General features: G+C 38.9%; 1 protein-coding gene and 1 pseudogene across 1 annotated transcript; both read left to right on the plus strand.

Annotated features, from left to right (window-relative positions):
- Positions 1-105: 105 nt before the first annotated feature.
- On the plus strand, positions 106-2,771 carry LOC113286273 (putative wall-associated receptor kinase-like 16). The gene is made up of 3 exons (XM_026534936.1): positions 106-1,065; positions 1,173-1,352; positions 1,446-2,771. Exons 1-3 carry the CDS (start codon positions 156-158, stop codon positions 2,624-2,626), a joined length of 2,271 nt encoding a protein of 756 aa, XP_026390721.1. The 5' UTR covers positions 106-155; the 3' UTR covers positions 2,627-2,771.
- Positions 2,772-9,080: 6,309 nt separating this feature from the next.
- On the plus strand, positions 9,081-18,560 carry LOC113291619 (annotated as a pseudogene).
- The last annotated feature ends 647 nt before the right edge of the window (positions 18,561-19,207 follow it).

Below are 19,207 nucleotides of genomic sequence, written 5' to 3' on the forward strand. Positions count from 1 at the left end.
GGATGACATTGAATAATTCTGTCCCGCTATGAAAGAGTCAAAACCAAGATGATATATCTGTTAGATTCTACTTATTGATTAACCATTCCATCTATATTTCTTGAACTACCTAGCTATATCGCAAGCAGTTAAAAATTCCTTATCTTGTTGAAATTATGTTCCTGCAACAGATGTTATTAATCCAGCTCTCTCTCTGGCTAGTAGTATCAACATCTGTTGTAGTTTCTGCTTTTTTTGTGACAAAGCCAGGTTGCCAAGCAAAATGCGGTAATATCAGTATTCCTTACCCTTTTGGTACAACTGTTGGAGGTAAGGATGAAGGTGCAGGAGGTTGCTCCATAAATGGATTTGGGTTTGGATACAACATTAACTGTGATACATCTTATGATCCTCCCAGGCCATTTATTGGCACAGGTCCCTTTGAGATATCAAGTATATCAGAAACTGAAGTTCGCGTCAAGAACGATCCATCAGCATTATGTTACAATATGTCAGGTGATGCGGTGTTAGAACAACAAATAGTCACAAGGGATTTTCTTTCTACTGCGTTTACGTTCTCCAACACAAAGAACAGATTTTTTGTTGTTGGGTGCTGGTCTGGTGGGATTATTCAAGTTCTTGATGAACAATATCAGGCAACTCAAACAACCCAGTGTGTGTCAAATTGTAACTCTAGGGAACAAGTGAAAGAAGGGTTATGCAATGGCAATGGGTGTTGCCAGAGCGCCATTTCGAAGGGGATGCAGATATCTAAAACAGGAGTGGTTAGAAGTAACACCACCTATTTGTCTTTCAATCCTTGCAGCTACGCATTCCTAGCTGATTATGAGCAGTTCACCTTCAATGCATCTTATCTTCTGGATGATCAGAGTAAAATAAGAGACGTACCTTTCGTTCTCGATTGGGTTTTAGGGAATAAGACATGTGAAGAAGCAATAAAAGATTCAGACACTTATGCTTGCCAGGAGAACACCTACTGTCAAAATTCAGACAACAGTCCGGGATATCGTTGTACTTGTCTTGAAGGTTACAAGGGCAACCCCTATCTCAAACCTGGATGCCAAGGTATGTCCTTGTGGCTGCATGTTTTGATAATTTATATACTGTAGAAACAAAAAATCTTGAATTGCAGAAGAGCTAATAAGTGTCATGCATGCTTATGTGCTCAACAGACGTGGACGAGTGTGAGGATCCAAACAATAATCCTTGTGAGGGGATTTGCATCAACACCAATGGCGGCTACAATTGTACTTGTCCCACGGGAAGTGTAGGCGATGGGAGGAAAGACGGGCGAGGTTGCACTAGCAGCATTGTCAAGAAAGAAAAGTTTCCAATTCTAAGAGTTGCTCTTGGTACTGCCTCCTCTCTGGATTAATTTCTTCTTTGTTTCTTGTTTAGTCTATGTATGTGAAATATGCTAAGTTGAGTTCATATTGTGAATGCAGGAATTGGTTTTGGACTATTGTCTATAATTGTTGCGAGTTGCTGGTTATACTTTATCATGAAGAAGAGAAAGTCAATCAAACTGAAAGAAAAATTCTTTCGGCAAAATGGGGGAGAGCTATTAAAACAACAACTATCATCAAGTGAAGGGGGTGTCGAGAATTCAAAGATTTTTACAGCGGAAGAGCTAAAATTAGCAACCAACAACTACGATAATAAACTGATCCTTGGACGAGGAGGCTTTGGGACCGTTTACAAGGGAACCTTACCGGGTGACCGTATAGTCGCCATTAAGAAGTCTGAAAAGGTTGATCCAAGTCAAATAGCGGAATTTATCAATGAGGTTGTTATTTTAACTCAGATTAATCATCGAAATGTGGTGAAGCTCCTGGGTTGTTGTTTAGAAACTGAAGTTCCCTTGCTTGTTTACGAATATATTTCAAATGGCACACTTTTCGAACACATCCACTCCAGCGTCGGAATGACTTCCCTTTCATGGGAAAGCCGTTTGAGGATTGCTGTAGAAACTGCAGGTGCACTTGCGTATTTGCACTCTGCAGCTTCTACACCCATCATTCACAGAGATGTCAAGTCTGCCAACATACTTTTAGATGAAAAATACACTGCAAAAGTCGCAGACTTTGGAGCATCAAGGTTAATTCCTTTGGACCAAACAGAACTGGCAACTCGAGTACTGGGGACAGTTGGATATCTGGATCCGGAATACTTTGTTACAGGTCAACTGACAGAGAAGAGTGATGTTTATAGCTTTGGTGTTCTTCTTGTAGAGCTCCTTACAGCAAAAAAGGCCATTTTATCCAACATATCCAAAGAAATGTCAAGTCTGGCTATGTATTTCATTTCGTCGATGGAAGGAGACAATTTGTTCCAAATTCTTGAGGCTCGGGTAGTAAATGAAGGGACACCAAAACAAGTTCTTGCAGTTGCAGAGCTCGCAAAGAGATGTCTTGACTCAAAGGGGGAGCAAAGGCCAACAATGGGACAAGTAACAAAAGAGCTAGAAACTTTGAGAGGGGTTGAGACAAAGCGTGAAACAAATACAAGCTTACCGTCTGAGCCACAAGACCTCTATACTATACCACTGGCCTCTTCCACCTTGTTTGAATCTGGGCGATGTAGTTTGGGTGAAAATACGATAGCCTCGATGAATACCCCTAGATGATTGTCCAATTTCATGAACCTTGATTGGCTGTATAACAAGCCGAATTTCCCAGCGAATTAGTGTGCAAATGTAGTCATCTATAGTATTCTAGGATGTCTCTAACTCTAAACGCCTTCTTTAGTAAAACTATCCTTTTTCTTTTTTCTGCTCATCTATGAAAATGTTTATCCTCGTTTAATTGGGCCCCCAAAAAACAATTAGGGGCCTTACCAATTTATACCCACACCAAAAATCATTCGGGATTCCAAAAATAGATGAGAGTACTATTTTACTCTTTCCCTAATAATAAAAACTTAAAACCTAATAATCCTGCATCTAAAAGCCTAACGACTCAGAAAACCAAAACTCTCCCTTCCCCTCCCTCACCCGATTCCCATTTCTCTGTCTCTCACCATTAACGACACCTGAAGAAAAATAATTTCTTCAATCGATTTGATCGTTGTAATCGTCGATTCGAAATTAAAAACCCTAAATTTAATTCATGTTTGCGTTTAATTTGGTGGGTTACTTCCGAAGTTAGGTTTTCCAACCAAAAAATTGCAGTTACAGTTATAGGGTCGTCATATCGATAGGTTTATACCCTAACGACTTTTCATTTTTTTCTTTATGAAAAATCGTCATCGTGTAAGATGTAGGAGATAACGACCCTAATTCTGGGTTTTAAGATTTAATGGCCTAGGTTAGAGTCGTTTGGGTTTATACATAACCAAATGACGACTCTAAAGGGTATATTTATATAGAGTCTTTGGGTTGTAGAGTCGTCTATGTATATAGACAACCCTATAACGACTCTTCCTTAGGGTCGTTATGCTATAAAATAAACATTGATGACTTTTAATAACCTGGAAAAGTTGCAGGTTTGAGTCGTCAATGCTAAGGCCAATACAATAACGACTTTTAAGAGTCGTTTCGGTTTAGACCCCCGATATTGACGACCCTTTCACTGGGTGGTTACCAGGTAGTTGTGATTCGACCACTTTGAGCAACATATAGACCATTAGAAGAGTATATGGAGTTTACCTGGTTATTTTGAGCTTCGGGTTGTTCATTTCCCCACTTGAATCACTCATTTCTACAAACCCTAGTTTTCCCTCTAAAACCTACTCTTCTTCTTCTCAACTTACAAAAACCCAATTTTTTTTCAATTCTTCTCTAAAACCTGATTTTAATCTAATCTAATTAATTAACTATTAACACTAATCATCCAGGGGTGTTTAGCCATTTAAAAAAGATTTGGCTAAGGGGTGCCTTTGAATTAAGTTTTGGTAAGCTTTTTTTTGTCTTCTAGTGCATGGCCCCTAATTGTTTCTTGGGGCCCCCAATTAAACGAGGATTTTTTTTTTGAAAGGTTCACCAATTTATTAAAACAGGAAACTTGAGGTTACATTTCTAGGGTATTTTGTGCCAATCCTATCATTAAAAACAATGTCTTGGATGAAGGAAGGGCATGTGAATTCCCAGCTTGTTGTTGCTGTTGTGCTTTGACTCTGGTTGGAGACTGCTTTATTTGCCAGTCCATCAACTGCTTGGTTTGTTTCTCTCCAAGTGTGTGTGATTTTGTAGTTTGGAATTTCACTTAGGAGTAAGTTGATTTTTGCTAGCATATTGTTTAGATACCATGGTGTTGGTTCCTGTTTTTGTATTAGACTTAGCAGTGCTTGCGAATCAACTTCAAACCAGATTCTCTGTCGTTGGTGTTGAGTAGTTATCCTTGTCGCAAGTAGTAAACCCCATGTTTCCGCCTGGATCGATGTTGTTATCCCGAGTGGTGCCGTCATTGCCTTCAGTAGATTCCCTTCACTATCTCTGCATATGATTCCTGCCCCTGCCGGTCATGGGTTACCTTTGGAAGCTCCATCTGTATTTAGCTTGATCCAATTTATTTCCGATGGAGTCCATCATATGTAGATCGTTGAAGTAGTGGCTCTTTTCCTTTGTAATCTTGTGACTGTTGGTCCATTAGCCAAATACTGTGCCATGTATTTCTGTGCTCTTTGATGCTCTTCATACATCACCATTATGACTTGGAAAGTTTGCATCGGATGTTGTCATTGCCGTTTGTACACTATTGCATTTCTGGCCAGACATATGTGCCATGTTGTGAAGCCGAGTAATACTCTTTCTGGTTCTGAGTATGTAAATGTCATGTATGTTGGCTGGGCATGTGCGGTTGTTATAGGCCGGTGGCCTTTGCTGTTGTTGTAGATCCTGATGTGTTCCTGCATGATGGTGTTGTTGTTGATGAGAATTGTTTGTCGTCGTAGATTTTTCTAGATGATTGAGTATTAGTTGCCATGTTTCCTTTGAGTTGTTGCATTCGAAAAGTAGGTGTTGTGCCGATTCTTCCTGATTGTTGCAAGTTGGGCATGTATCTGTTGGTGTTATGTGAAAACGATGGAGTCGTTGGAATGTTGGTAATCCTTGATGAGTGACTTTCCACAAGAAAAGTCTGATTTTCGGTGGACAACTTAGTTTTCAGGTTGAATTTTAGTCCACAGGTTGTTGATTTTGGGTTTGGTTTGTTGGGATATTTGTTGTTTGGGAGGTTAATTTGTTGTAACCAGTTTTGGATGTGTAACTGCCAGTTTTTGAATATGGCCATATCAGTTGGTCAGCTTTTGGTTTCTTGGGGAGGTGAATACTGATGATTTTTTGTACTGTGGGTATTGGGAAGTTTGAGAAAATGAGGTTGTGGTTCCAAGTATTTGATGTTGGTTCAATGAAGTAGCTAACTGGAGTATCTGATGGGAGGTTGTGGTTATGGTTTTGAATTGACAAAGGTATGAATTTGGGATCCAATTTTGGTTGATCATTGTATTTTTCCCATCTTCAACCTGTGAAAAGACTAAACCCTGCAAAACAGTAGAGATGTTAGCTAAACTTTTCCAAAGTGGACTGGCTGATGATTGAGGTTTTGGGAATGGTAGAGAATTTGGGTTGGTTTTGAAATATTTTGGAGTGGAGATTGAGGTCCAGACTGATGTTTTTAGATTGTTGTAATTGCCAAACTCGTTTCATCATCAATGCTTGATTATGTTCTTTGCTTCTTCTGATACCAAGACCCCCCTGTGATAATGGCTTTGTGACTGTGTCCCAACCAATTGGGTGCATCTTCTTTGTTTGATTATCGTGTCCCCAGAGAAAGTTTCTGGTGATTCTATCTATCTTCTCGTGCACTGTAGTAGGGAGTTGTTGTGCTTGCATTATATGGTTCACAGTTGGGGTCAACACTGTCTTTATCAAAATTACCCTTCCCGCTTGATTAACACATTTAGTTATCCAGCCTTTTGCTTTGCGTTCCAATCTGCTGAGTAATTCTGCAAACTTAGTAGAGTTGTTCCTGCCATTCTTGTATTGGATTCCTAGGTATGTCGGTGGGGTTGTTGTGGTGTTGATGTTGAAACAGAGTTTGAGTTGTTGTACCAGAGACGGCTGTAGTTTGGGGTGGTGGATGATCGATGACTTATCTCTATTGATTATTTGTCCAGCAGATGTTGAATACCGTATAAGGAGTTGATGTAGAGTGTCACATGATTTCGTATCTTCTGCACATGTGATTAAGAGATCATCTGCGTACATCATGTGCAAGATTGGTGGTGAATTCCTTGCAATTTTTAGTCCTTTCAACTATCCACTTTGTTCTAACACACCCAAGTTTGTGGAGAGAACTTCTGCACAAATAATAAAAATGTATGGGGAAAGGGGGTCGCCTTGGCGTAATCCACGCTTTGGTTTTATGAGTCCTTGTGTCGAGCCGTTGAAATTGATCGAGTATGTAACCGAAGTAATGCAGTTCATGATGTATTTGATGAAGGTTTGTGGAAAGCCCATTCTTTCAAGTGTGAGACGGATGAAGCCCCAATCAAGACTATCATATGCTTTTTGAATATCAAGTTTCATAGCGATTTTTGGTGTTTTTGATGGTGTTGTGGCTCTGATTGTGTGAAACAGTTCTGTTGCAATGGCAGTGTTGTCGTGGATCGCTCTGTTTGGTACAAAAGCACTCTGGAATGGGTTAATCATGAATTGTAATAGAGGTCTTAATCGGTTAACAAGAACCTTTGCTATAACTTTGTAGGCCACGTTGCACAACCCAATTGGTCTGAAATGGTTTGGTTTCGTTGGGTTTTGGTTTTTTGGGATTAAGGTGATGTTTGTGTGATTAAATGGTTGTTCAATCTGCGAGTGTTCAAAGAAGTGTTGGACCATTGCTATTACTTGTTGTTTGATTGAAGGCCGGAAAGTTGTGTAGAATTTACTAGTGAACTCATCCAGCCCAGGAGCTTTGTTCGTTCCTATTCAGAGTACGACCTTCTCAATTTCATCCTCCGTGACTGGCTGGATGAGGCCTCTGCATCGGTTTGGAGTTAGCCTATTTGATATACAATTGAACAGGGATAGGTCTATGGTTGTTGCTGGTGCTTCATATTGATTTTGCGAAGAACTGTTGAATCACTTTCAGGATGGTTTGCGGGTGTTGTGCCATCTTCCCTGTTCATCTTGGATCTGCGTAATATGGTTGATACTCCTATGAATTGTTGTCTTCGTATGGAAGAATGTTGTGTTTGAGTCGCCTTCTTGCAGCCATTGTACCCTCGAACGTTGTTTCCAATATAGTTTGTTACAACTGACCAGCATCAAATGTGTATGCGTGTAGTCCTTTTTTTTGTTGTAGCCAATCATCCGGTGTTGGTCCTGTTGAGGTTGCACACGTATGTCGGGCTTGTATTAAACGAGGATGTTTATGTACATGGAGTTTTTTTTCTGAATATACTGTGTTTAGTTGCAAAAAGAAAACAAAATCATTCGAGAAAACTGGCTCTTGGTTATCAAGTGAATCAGAAGGGAAAAAGATTGAAAATTTCCCATCTTTTCTTTCTTATTCACTCTCCCCCTAAACACACTCTCTCTCTCTATCTCGCTAGCTTCCATGGGATGAATCATATAGTATTTAAATACTGTAACCCTAACCAATTCTCAAATTACAATGGAAGAATTTGCTTGGGTGATTTTTATTTTCCTAATTCCTTGTTATGGAAAGTACAGATTTTGATGTTAATCGCAACTGGTAAGCTATGACGACTTCATCACCTTTTCTGTCTCTAATTGGTAGTCATATGAAATTAGTCCATGGGTATTTTGATTACCAGTTACCACCATTATCGGAACAAGGGAAAGATTTGATTGGCTGCTGGTTTATAATGATGGGGATGTTATTTGCTATCATGTTCGGACCACTGGACAGGTAATTTCTCTTTAGCTGTACTGTATGTATTGTGTCTTTTGAAATGTTAATGTTGTTTTTCATTGACATCTCTAACAAATCAGAAGCTCGATTTGACTGTATTAGAAATATATGTTTACATGGTTGAAGAGCTGATAATGTAGATTGAGATTTATGAACATCCTTAGGTCATAATTTGATGTGGTCTCTGTGGAAATGGAATCTGTGTATTATTGTGTACTTGTGATTCCCTCCTTGAGTTGATTGACTATTGCACAAGGAAAATAGGAACTACTTACATCACCAATTTTTCTTCCTAGTTGGCACTTGTACAACGGATTGTAAGACAATGATACCTTTATAGGCAAACAATCCTTTCAGGGGATATGTTTAGGGGTTTTTTTCATCTGTGGTTAAGTAAAGGATATTTGGCTTTATGTATTCTTGTATGTGGGATGAATATCATGTCCAGATGTTTGTAACTGGGTAAAATGTGCATTTTGTATCATGGTGTGCATGAAGGCATTTACAATATATTCCGTATTTACTATCTTCAATATAGTATTTTTGTTTCTGAAATCCTTAAAATTTGTTATTTGCACATGAGCTGCTCTGAAAAGCAAGATATTGGTATTTTATTTATCCCATGTCACTTATGCATAGAGAAACAAAATAAATGTTACAATAGAGGGAAAGTAGTGCATTTAGCTGGATCTGAATGACCTGTCTATGTCCCTCTAACAACTAATTATAGAGAGTTCGGAACAATAGTAGCACCCATCAGCATGAGTCGACTCTGTCATCAAGTTGGTAGTTTCTCATTTATTCAACTCTTGTACAGGTTGGTGATGATGCCTGATATTTTTTATTCATTTACTTAGTCATGGCTTATAGGATTACATCATGTCTCATAAAGTCAACATAACAACATATTCCAATAAGGTTACATAAGATGGGTACTAATCTAGTGAATGATTCATCTCTTCCTCCAGAACTAGCTAGCTGGAATGTTTAAACTAATTCTTCTGAATTATGTTTTCAGGAAAACTCTTGTTAATCCAGCTGATCTCTTTTTGGTTATCGATAGCGTCGTTAGTAGCTGCATTTGGTGAATCAAAGCCAGGTTGCCAAGCCAAATGTGGGAATGTTAGCATTCCATACCCGTTTGGGATAACCGTTGGAGGTGATGATGATAATCGAGGAGCAGCAGGGTGCTCCATTCATGGAGTTGGTTATGGCTATAACATTAACTGCAATACTTCCTATGTCCCTCCTAAGGCCTTAATTGGCACAGGTAATCTTGAAATATTAAGTATATCAGAAACTGAAATTCGCATAAAAACCGTGGTAGCTACATTATGTTACGAGATGTCTGGTGATTTGGTGTTGGATGATCAGAATAATCAGATGGTCACATCAAATTTGAAGTCTACTCCATTTACGTACTCCAACACAAAAAACAGGTTATTTGCAATCGGGTGCAACTCAGGTGGGGCACTATTAGGGTGGGATCATCTTGGCAAAAACTACTCAAGCCAGTGTGTATCAATGTGTAGTAGCAAGGAAGACGTTAAAGAAGGGTCTTGCAATGGCAACGGTTGTTGCCAAAGTACTATTCCAAAGGGGATTAAGAATTTTAGTTTAGGGTTGGTTCGGATTGCCAACACAACCATCTTATCTTTCAATCCTTGCAGTTACACTTTCTTGGCTGATCACGAGCAGTATACATTTTCTGCATCAGATCTTCAGGCTGATAGTAAAGTCAGAGAGATACCCCAAGTTCTTGATTGGGCGATAGGGAGTAGGACATGTGAGGAAGCACAAAAAAATTCAGCCACTTATGCTTGCCAAGAGAACAGCTACTGTAACAATTCAGACAACAATCCGGGATATCGTTGCACTTGCCGTGAAGGTTACATGGGAAACCCCTACCTTAGTCCGGGCTGCCAAGGTATGTTTGTGTATATACATAAATAAATGAATAATGGAGACAAAAACCTTGAGTTGCAAAGCAGATGTTAACCAAGTGTCATGTTTTTTATGCTCAACAGATGTGAACGAGTGTGAGGATCAAGACAACAATCCCTGTGACGGTATTTGCATAAATACCAACGGGAGCTATAATTGTAGTTGTCCAACAGGAAGTTCTGACGACGGTAGGAAAGATGGAAAAGGCTGCACTAGCAATACTGTCTATAGAGAACGCTTCACAATACTAAAGGTTACTCTTGGTAAGTCACCTTTGACAATTACATATGTAACTGCATTAGAAACACGCCAAAGGTTGCTTCAATTCAGTCTCTGGTCTAACTTATAGCTATGAAGTATTTGAAATTTCTCGAGTAAATAACCATTGAACTCATGTTGTAAATGCAGGTATTGGTTTAGGATTCTTGTTTATAATTGTTGCAAGTTCTTGGTTATATTTGATTGCAAAGAAAAGAAAGTTAATCAAACTGAAAGAGAGATTCTTTCAGCAAAATGGTGGTTTGCTATTAAAACAACAAATATCATCTAATGAAGGTGGTGTGGAGACTTCCAAGATCTTTACAGAAGAAGAGCTAAAGTTAGCAACCAACAATTATAATGAGAATCTGATCCTTGGACAAGGAGGCTATGGAACCGTTTACAAGGGAACCTTATCTGATAATCGTACAATCGCCATTAAGAAGTCAAAAATAGTTGATCGGAGTCAAATTGAGCAATTTATAAATGAGGTTTTTATTTTGACTCGGATTAATCATCGGAACGTGGTGAAGCTCCTGGGATGTTGTTTAGAAACTGAAGTTCCTTTGCTTGTTTATGAATATGTTTCCAATGGCACCCTCTTCCAACATATCCACTCTAGCGGTGGATTGCCTTCCATTTCCTGGGAAAGCCGTTTGAGGATTGCGGTCGAAACTGCAGGTGCACTTGCTTATTTACATTCCGCAGCTTCTATACCCATCATTCATAGGGATGTCAAGTCTGCAAACATACATTTAGACGAAAATTACACCGCAAAAGTAGCTGATTTTGGAGCATCGAGGTTGATTCCTATGGACCAAACAGAGTTATCCACACTAGTACTCGGGACCTTGGGATATCTGGATCCGGAATATTTCAACACAAGCCAACTGACTGAGAAGAGTGATGTTTACAGCTTTGGTGTAGTTCTTGTAGAACTATTAACGGCACAAAAACCCCTTTCTTTAGAGAGATCAGAAGAGCAAAGGAATCTTGCTAAACATTTCATTTCATTGATGGAACAAGACAATCTACTCCCACTTCTTGATGCACGGGTAGTAAACGAGGGGATGCCAGAACAAGTACTTGCAGTTGCTGAGCTCGCAAACAGGTGTCTGAAGTTGAAAGGTGAAGAAAGACCGACAATGAAACAAGTAACAACAGAGCTAGAGAGTCTGAGATTGGCAGGGGCACGCATATGGACTCGTCAACCGAACCCTGAATCAACAACAGTATTACCAACTGAGCCAACTGACCTGTATCACATCCCACTTTTCTCTTCCACTACTGAAGCTGATTCTGAACAATATAGTTTCGGTGCGAATTCGATAGGCTCAATGAACATCCCTAGGTGATAGTGTAATAATCATCGAGTTATATTTTTTTCAATATATATTGCGAATTGTGAATTTCATGGTGAGTTCATGTCCATGTAAACTTGGTGAATGTAAAAAGAGATGGTAGATTACTGGAAAAGTGCTTATATCATCTTGAAAGTTCATTTCACAAATTTATATATTCATACAAAACCTACGGATTTTACAAAACTTTAAATTACGTCTGGAAGATAGGCTGAAAACCATTTGCAGGACTATACTTCTGACCTATGTTGTGTTAGGCGAAGCGAGGCACCAAGCCCTTCGCCTCGCCTAGGCGCCCAGGAAAATGGAAAAAAGGTTGCTCACATTTCTTCGCCTTGGGCGTTTTATTAGCTAGGCGTCCCTTGGACGACTCATGCGCCTAGGGCGCCTTTCAGTTCAGACCATGTACGAGTAGCTCGCTCACCATAGCCAAGTCGTGCCATGAAAACTAAACCCAAATTTCAATGTGAGTGAGAGACTCCAGACTCTAGACAGAGAGAGACCAGAGAGATAATGGCAGCTCCATTGGAACTTCCTGCAAGTGTTTTTTTTTTATTTTCATGTAAATCTCCTCCATTTCCCTTTTTTTTTTCTTTTCCAAATATTTCTTAGTGTTTTCTAACTTGTGTGTTGATTATTTTATTTTTAGGGAAGAATTCAGCGAAACGTTCAAGCATGAACATCCTAACTACAAGTCATTCGCCATTGTAGGGAAAGCTGGTGGAGAGAAATGGAGATCCATGTCTCCTGCTGTAAGTATTTTCTGGTAGAAGGATTTTTAATTTCAGAATCGTAAGTTTCAACTCGATAATACGCCTTTTTATTTCCCCTCCTGTAATTATAGGAAAGAGGTGTTTATGAAGCTAAAGCAGAAGCAAGGAGGACTCATTACATCAACAGCATACAAGCTTCTGATGAAGATGAGTCAGATTCAGACGACAGTGAAGAGGTATTCCTTTACAAACCCTAATTTGATTGTTATACAATTAATGAAAATTTTTGTTTCAACAATTAGTTGAAACCATGGCATTGGCTAACTGGTAATGAGTTTAATATTTAAATACGGCTTCACAATTGTATCCGCCTTAACGCAAAGTGGATTGCAAAACTTACTGTCTTAGATTGTATTATTGTCCAAGACTTGATAACTCACTACATTAGGTGTTGAACTGCGGATTTTATTCAGAATATCCATTTTGTGTTTAAGACTAAAAACGCTTTAAGGTAATGGAAAAAATTATTGACATAACTTTTTAATCAAACATGGTAAATTCTTCTTAAGCTCTTTCTGATATTTTTTCAGGGGGGATATTGTCTATGATTATATTGTGAGGTATTTAACATTGGTACACTAATTAAGATTCAAGTCTTTACTTGGAAGTGCATTCATTACGTACAATCTCGTAAAGCTATAATCATATCTATGTTGGATATCTTATCTAGGATTCTGGGTCCCAATATATGTTTGAAGCTAAAGCCTTGGATCCGATATAATGGGATAGAATCTGCGCTGTCTGTGGAGACACAACCATCTTAAAATTGAAACTTTTTGGGTTCCAGGTAGTTGGGATGGGGCTAATATTAACACAGGGCTTCCCAATCGGATTCCTAATCCTGACAGAAACCTCCTGATATTTATGTTATTATAGTCAAAGACCTGATAAATTACAACTTTAGCTGCTTGGACTGTTAAAAACCTTGAACTTTGTTTCAATAGAGATGGCATTATCCACAACACCAATGTAACTCTCCTGAACATGACACTTTTGCTATGTCTTACTAACCATGGTAGAGTCACTGTGTGCTGTATATAATTATACTGTCATCTGTCACTAGGGGCCGTAGTTGTGATATCAGTGGTCCTCGTAGCAATTTTGAGAAGAAAATAGCGCAAAATTTGGAAACATTATCTAGGATTCAAGTCTTTGTTTGAAATTGCATTCATAATATTCTCTGCGGTAGATCTAAAACTACATTTTGTTCACATGACATGTGTTGTATCCCATGCGTGGTTCTGAAGCGGAAACTTATATCACTTGTTTGTTAATGATATGATTTTGCCACAAATATTAGAATGAATTTCTTAATAATGATAATAACTTCATCGCTGTCAACGCTAAACTAATTTCAGGTTAAGTAATCACGCTTTTAGTATCAGTTGAAGTTCATGCACTTTCTGCCAATTTGGTTTTTGATTATCTGGGCAACAAGATGTGAAAAAGTCCATCATTATGAAAACTATAGGCATATAACAAAGAATTTGGTTCTTACAAAGAATCCTGCCACTTACAAATGATTGAATTGCTATTGGTGTTTTCTGTTGTGCAGGTTGTTGACGACTCACTTCCGGATACAGTCGAACCCAGAAGACCAGCGAGTGCCTTTTTCTGTTTCGGGTAATTTCTCTCCAATGCTCATTCTTTTCATAAGCTCCTTAAATTGTCTCTCTCTTTTCTAACGTACATTTGACTGTTTTGCCAGGGATGAATTTAGACACACATATAAGAGTAAACACCCTAATAATACTACCACAGAGAATCGAGCAAAAAATAAGAAAAGTATTGGTGTAGTTATCTTCATCTATCTATTTATATAATATATCTTGGATTAGTTATCATGGGATTTGTACATATAATGTGTTGTCAAGGAAACTAGGAAATTGTTTTGTTTTCTTAATCTTCAACAAATTTTGCAAGCTTTTGGCCGTTAATTAGTTTGGTATATGGCAGGCAGTCACGTTTGCATTAGCATTGTGAGTTATGGAGCTCCACTAAAAGTCTTCTTTGTCCATTTTATTGCAAGTTAGTATTGATAAAGATGCCATGTAAGAGGTAATGATCAATTGATTAATCCATCTCCGGTCTCTTCTTTTAGAGCCATCTAGCAAAAGTAATTACAGTAGCATTTAGCTATCTAAAATTATGTTTCCAAAGCTTTTCTTACTAATCCAGATCACCTGCTGGTTAACTTTAGCATCGTGCATTGCTGCATTAGGGGAAACGAAGCCAGGTTGCCAGGCCAAATGCGGCAATATTAGCATCCCTTACCCTTTTGGCATAACTCCTGGAGGTGAGGATGATACTCGAGGCGCAGGTGGGTGCTCCATTTGGGGAGTTGGGTATGGCTATAACGTCAACTGTAATGCTTCTTATGACCCTCCCAAGCTCTTCATGGGAACAGGTAATATCGAAATATTAAGAACATCAGAAACCGAAATGCGCATAACAAACCTGGTAGCTAGAGTATGTTACGATATAGGTGGTGATTTGGTACAAAATTTAACGAGTGTATCCTCGAGCTTGTTTACAACCCCATTTACATTCTCCGACACAAAGAACAGATTTTTTGTGATCGGGTGTAAGTCTGCAGGGCTTAGTATAGGGTATGATCAGCTTCAAAAATCCTACTCAAGCCAGTGCTTATCATTATGTAATAGTAGGGAAGATGTCCAAGAAGGGTCTTGTAATGGAAATGGATGTTGCCAGAGTACCATTCCGAAGGGGATACAAAAGTATCAAACATCGGTGTTAAGGGGTGAAAATACTACTAGCACAGCCTTTTTATCCTTTGACCCTTGCAGTTACGCCTTCGTGGCTGAATATGAGCAGTACACGTTCTCTGCATCATATCTTCTGGCAGTACCTGAAGTCAAAGATATCCCGATTGTTGTTGATTGGGCAGTAGGGAATAAGACATGCGAAGAAGCACAACAAAATCCAACCACTTTTGCATGCCAAGAAAACAGCCGTTGTAACAATTCATCCAACAACTCTGGGTATCATTGCACTTGCTTTGAAGGTTACAAGGGGAACCCTTATCTCAGTCCTGGATGCCAAGGTATGTTTGTATATCTCCCAGATTAACTCGTGGTTCATAAAGTCAATAACCTTAATTTTCTTAAACTGTCCTTCCCTGGAGTTTCACTAGCTGTATTTGAGTGTCAGTATTACTCCCGCATAAAAACCTACTGTATTTGTCTTCCGAGGAATGCGATTTTGTGTAAGACCTAACAAGTCCCATGTTCGTTATTGTGTGTGACTCAATAGACATCAATGAATGTGAGGATCAAAACAACAGTCCCTGTGAAGGTATCTGCATCAATACCAATGGGAGCTTCAATTGTACTTGTCCAGCAGGAAGTCATGGCGATGGAAGGAAAGACGGGCGAGGCTGCACTAGCATTATTGTCAAACGAGAACAATTTCCAATCATAAAAGTTACTCTTGGTACTGCTTTCCTTACTAATTACATCATATTATGGTTATATATTATATCAGCAGGGACTGAACATACTTTTACTTGGGTTTTTTGCTTCAATCAGTCCTATGTTAGCAAAAATTTACTATATTAGTCTAGTACATTTTATAAAATCCTACTATTAATGCAGGTATTGGGTTAGGGCTATTGTTTCTTATTATTGCAAGTTCTTGGATATACTTGATTATAAGAAAAAGAAAGTTGATCCAACTGAAAGAGAGATTTTTTCAACAAAATGGTGGGTTGCTATTAAAACAACAGTTATCATCAAATGAAGGTGGTGTAGAGACTTCAAAAATCTTCACAGCAGAAGAGCTAAAATTAGCAACCAGTAATTATGATGAGAGACTGATCCTGGGGAAAGGAGGCTACGGAACAGTTTACAAAGGAACCTTGTCCGATGGTCGGATAGTGGCTATTAAGAAGTCCAAAATAGTGGATCAGAGTCAAATCGAGCAATTTATAAATGAAGTTGTTATTTTAACTCAGATTAACCATTGAAATGTGGTGAAGCTCTTGGGATGTTGTTTAGAAACTGAAGCTCCATTGCTGGTCTATGAATACGTTTCTAACGGCACACTCTTCCAACATATTCATTCCAACAATGGAGGGCCTTCAATTTCGTGGGAAAGCCGTTTGAGGATTGCTATTGAAACTGCTGGTGCACTTGCTTATTTACACTCTGATAGACACATTTATGTGTCTAATATAGCCCAATTGTATATTGTGTTAGTACCCATTTTTGTACTTATTATGGTTTTTTATGTCCCTGTAGGTATTTCTGGAGAAATAAGCTTTTGCGGCGAAATTGGCTAAAAAAATGGTTTTTGCGCTCGTGGGAGAAAATCACTATACGGACCCTCAATTTTGGATAAGGGGTAACCTAATTACTAAGGGGTGACCCATTTCCAGGCAGCTGCTAAAGGGACACCGGAGCTGGATAGGGGGACACCCTTTTTCACGTTTAAAACAGAATTTTGGCGGGAAAGGACTTTGCAGCGGAACTGATATTAGGGTTCGATTTTATGGACGAATTAGAAGTAGATTCAATTGCTGGATTTGTTACGAATGGGCTATAATTAACTAAACAGGCCTGGTGAGGTTGCTGGACGGTATCAAATTTGGCTAGGAGCCGAGTTTGGAAGTAAACAGGACGTTGAGTTATTATCGGCTTTTCTGGAGAAAATAATCAAGGAAGTTACGTGTGAAAGTGCAGTCAATATTCTCCTAATATTCATACACATCAATATGGAAAGTTAAGAGTAACTCAGCGCGTAAGGAAGAGGAAAAATAGCAGATATTCGTGACCTGTAGTTGAAGAGAAGACCGAGACTTGAGGGAAAGGAAAAGGGGAGATAAACTCAGATTTAAGCGAGTTATTTGGAGCTGTGAAGTATATAAGAGGTGGAGAGAGGTGAGAGAAGATTGTCGAGAGTTTGGGGAGGTTTGGAGGCGAGCAGAGAGGCGCAGGAGGAGTTGCAGAGAAGTTACCTGCTGCTGCTGCCATTAACACGCCTGAAGAACACGAAGAACGGACTCTCAGCAGCAGTCGTTTATCAACAGCAACATCGACTGTCGGTTGTGGGTCGTAGTTCTTCAACGACAACAGCAACTCAGCTCTGTCGTTGATTCTGGACGTCTTCTGTGGGTCGCATAGTTCTGTTTTACATCAATTTCTTGTATTTCTCTTCATTGTAAAACACTTTTGAGCATCAATGAAATATTTTGAGAGCATTTTTACTATGATGAGTTAAACCCCAACACTGGGGCGACGGAGGAGGCCGAGCTTCATAAATGGGTAATTTTATTAATTCTTTTTAAGACTTTTGCATTAAAAATTAATTGAAATATGATTTGATTAAATTGGGTGTTATTTGATTAGATGGGTCATGCTTAGCTTAGGTGATTTGATGTTCCATGCTTCACATTTACAACCAATGTTTTGAGAATCGACTTTGGCAAAATAAGAGTCCATATATGTTTTGAGCTATTATTGTTGAGAATAAATCATTAAGCCTTATGTTATGAAGATTGGCCGAATCATTAGTCCCAGTACCTCTCTACCAATTTGTCAATATTTGTATATATATTTTTAAATCTAAAAATCCATTACCTTCACGAGTTCGAGTTTGAACGATACCCCTTATCATCATTACTACAACCACCAAAAAATCTTTTATCACACTCATCAGCTTCTATACCCATTATTCATAGAGATGTCAAGTCTCCCAACATACTTTTAGATGAATATTACAATGCAAAAGTGGCGGACTTTGGAGCTTCCAGGTTGATTCCTTTGGACCAAACAGAATTATCCACACTGGTACTGGGGACTTTAGGATATCTGGATCCAGAATACTTCGACACAAGCCAACTGACAGAGAAGAGCGATGTTTATAGCTTTGGTGTAGTTCTTGTAGAGCTCTTGACGGCACAAATGCCCATTTCTCAAGAGAGATCTGGAAAGCAAAGAAGTCTTGGCCCTTACTTCATTTCGTTCGTGGAAGAAAATAAATTGTTTGAACTTCTTGATGCTCGAGTACTCAATGAGGGGACTCCAAAACAAGTCATTGCAGTAGCGGAACTTGCAAAAAGGTGCCTTAGCTCGAGCGGTGAAGACAGGCCAACAGTGAGACAAGTAACAACAGAGCTTGAAAGTTTGAGAGGGGCACCGAATCAAGTTTGGTCTCATCAACGAAATCCCGAAAAGAAATTGAGCTCACAGTTCGAACCGACAGACCTGTATAGTGTTCCAGTAACCGGGTCAGCAGCTGGTAACTCTGCGCAATACAGTATGTATACAGTTGATTCAGGGCACTATGGTTCGAATTCAGATACCATGGTTCACATGAATATGCCTCGATAATTGTGTAATGTATGTATCTTGATTGGGATTATGTCGGTTGGGTTTTGGGTTGATTGCAGTTTGCTATAAGAAGTCCAAATGTACTCCCTGTAAATTGAAGGAATAATTGTGTGTTATAGCAGAGGGTGAAGGCTCAAATTGTTTCCACTTTCCCTCTGTCCAAGTATTGGTAGCTAATACTAATACCCTTGACAACAGCTTTGGATTGAAATGCTAAATATACTCTACCATTGAGTGACTAGGTGATGGAGCGTTTTTTTGGACCATGTTAAATACTCCTTCCGTTTCTGGAAAAAGAGATACTTTCATTTTTTTTAAATTTGGCCTATTTTTAGGCTAAAATGAAAAAATGAAAGTATCTCTTTTCCAAAACAGAGAGAATATTTTTTTTTATCTTTATCCTCGTGTGTCTCTTTAAGTGATTTTTCCTCGAGCACCTGATCATGTTCCTTTATTTCATGCTTCAGGAAAAATAAAAAATGTTAGTGTCTCTCGTGTGACACACTCCTCATATGAATGAGTGAATGAAAGGTTGTGGGTAAAAGTGGATCTCTTCAAGAAAAAAAAAAGGAGAGGTACCACACACTTGTATCATCTTTATTTCATCAGTTCATAAAACATTGTAACACCCAAGCAAAGGATGTAGG

The sequence above is a fragment of the Papaver somniferum genome, chromosome 6 (genome assembly GCF_003573695.1).
Source record: "Papaver somniferum cultivar HN1 chromosome 6, ASM357369v1, whole genome shotgun sequence".
NCBI classification, from domain to species: domain Eukaryota; kingdom Viridiplantae; phylum Streptophyta; class Magnoliopsida; order Ranunculales; family Papaveraceae; genus Papaver; species Papaver somniferum.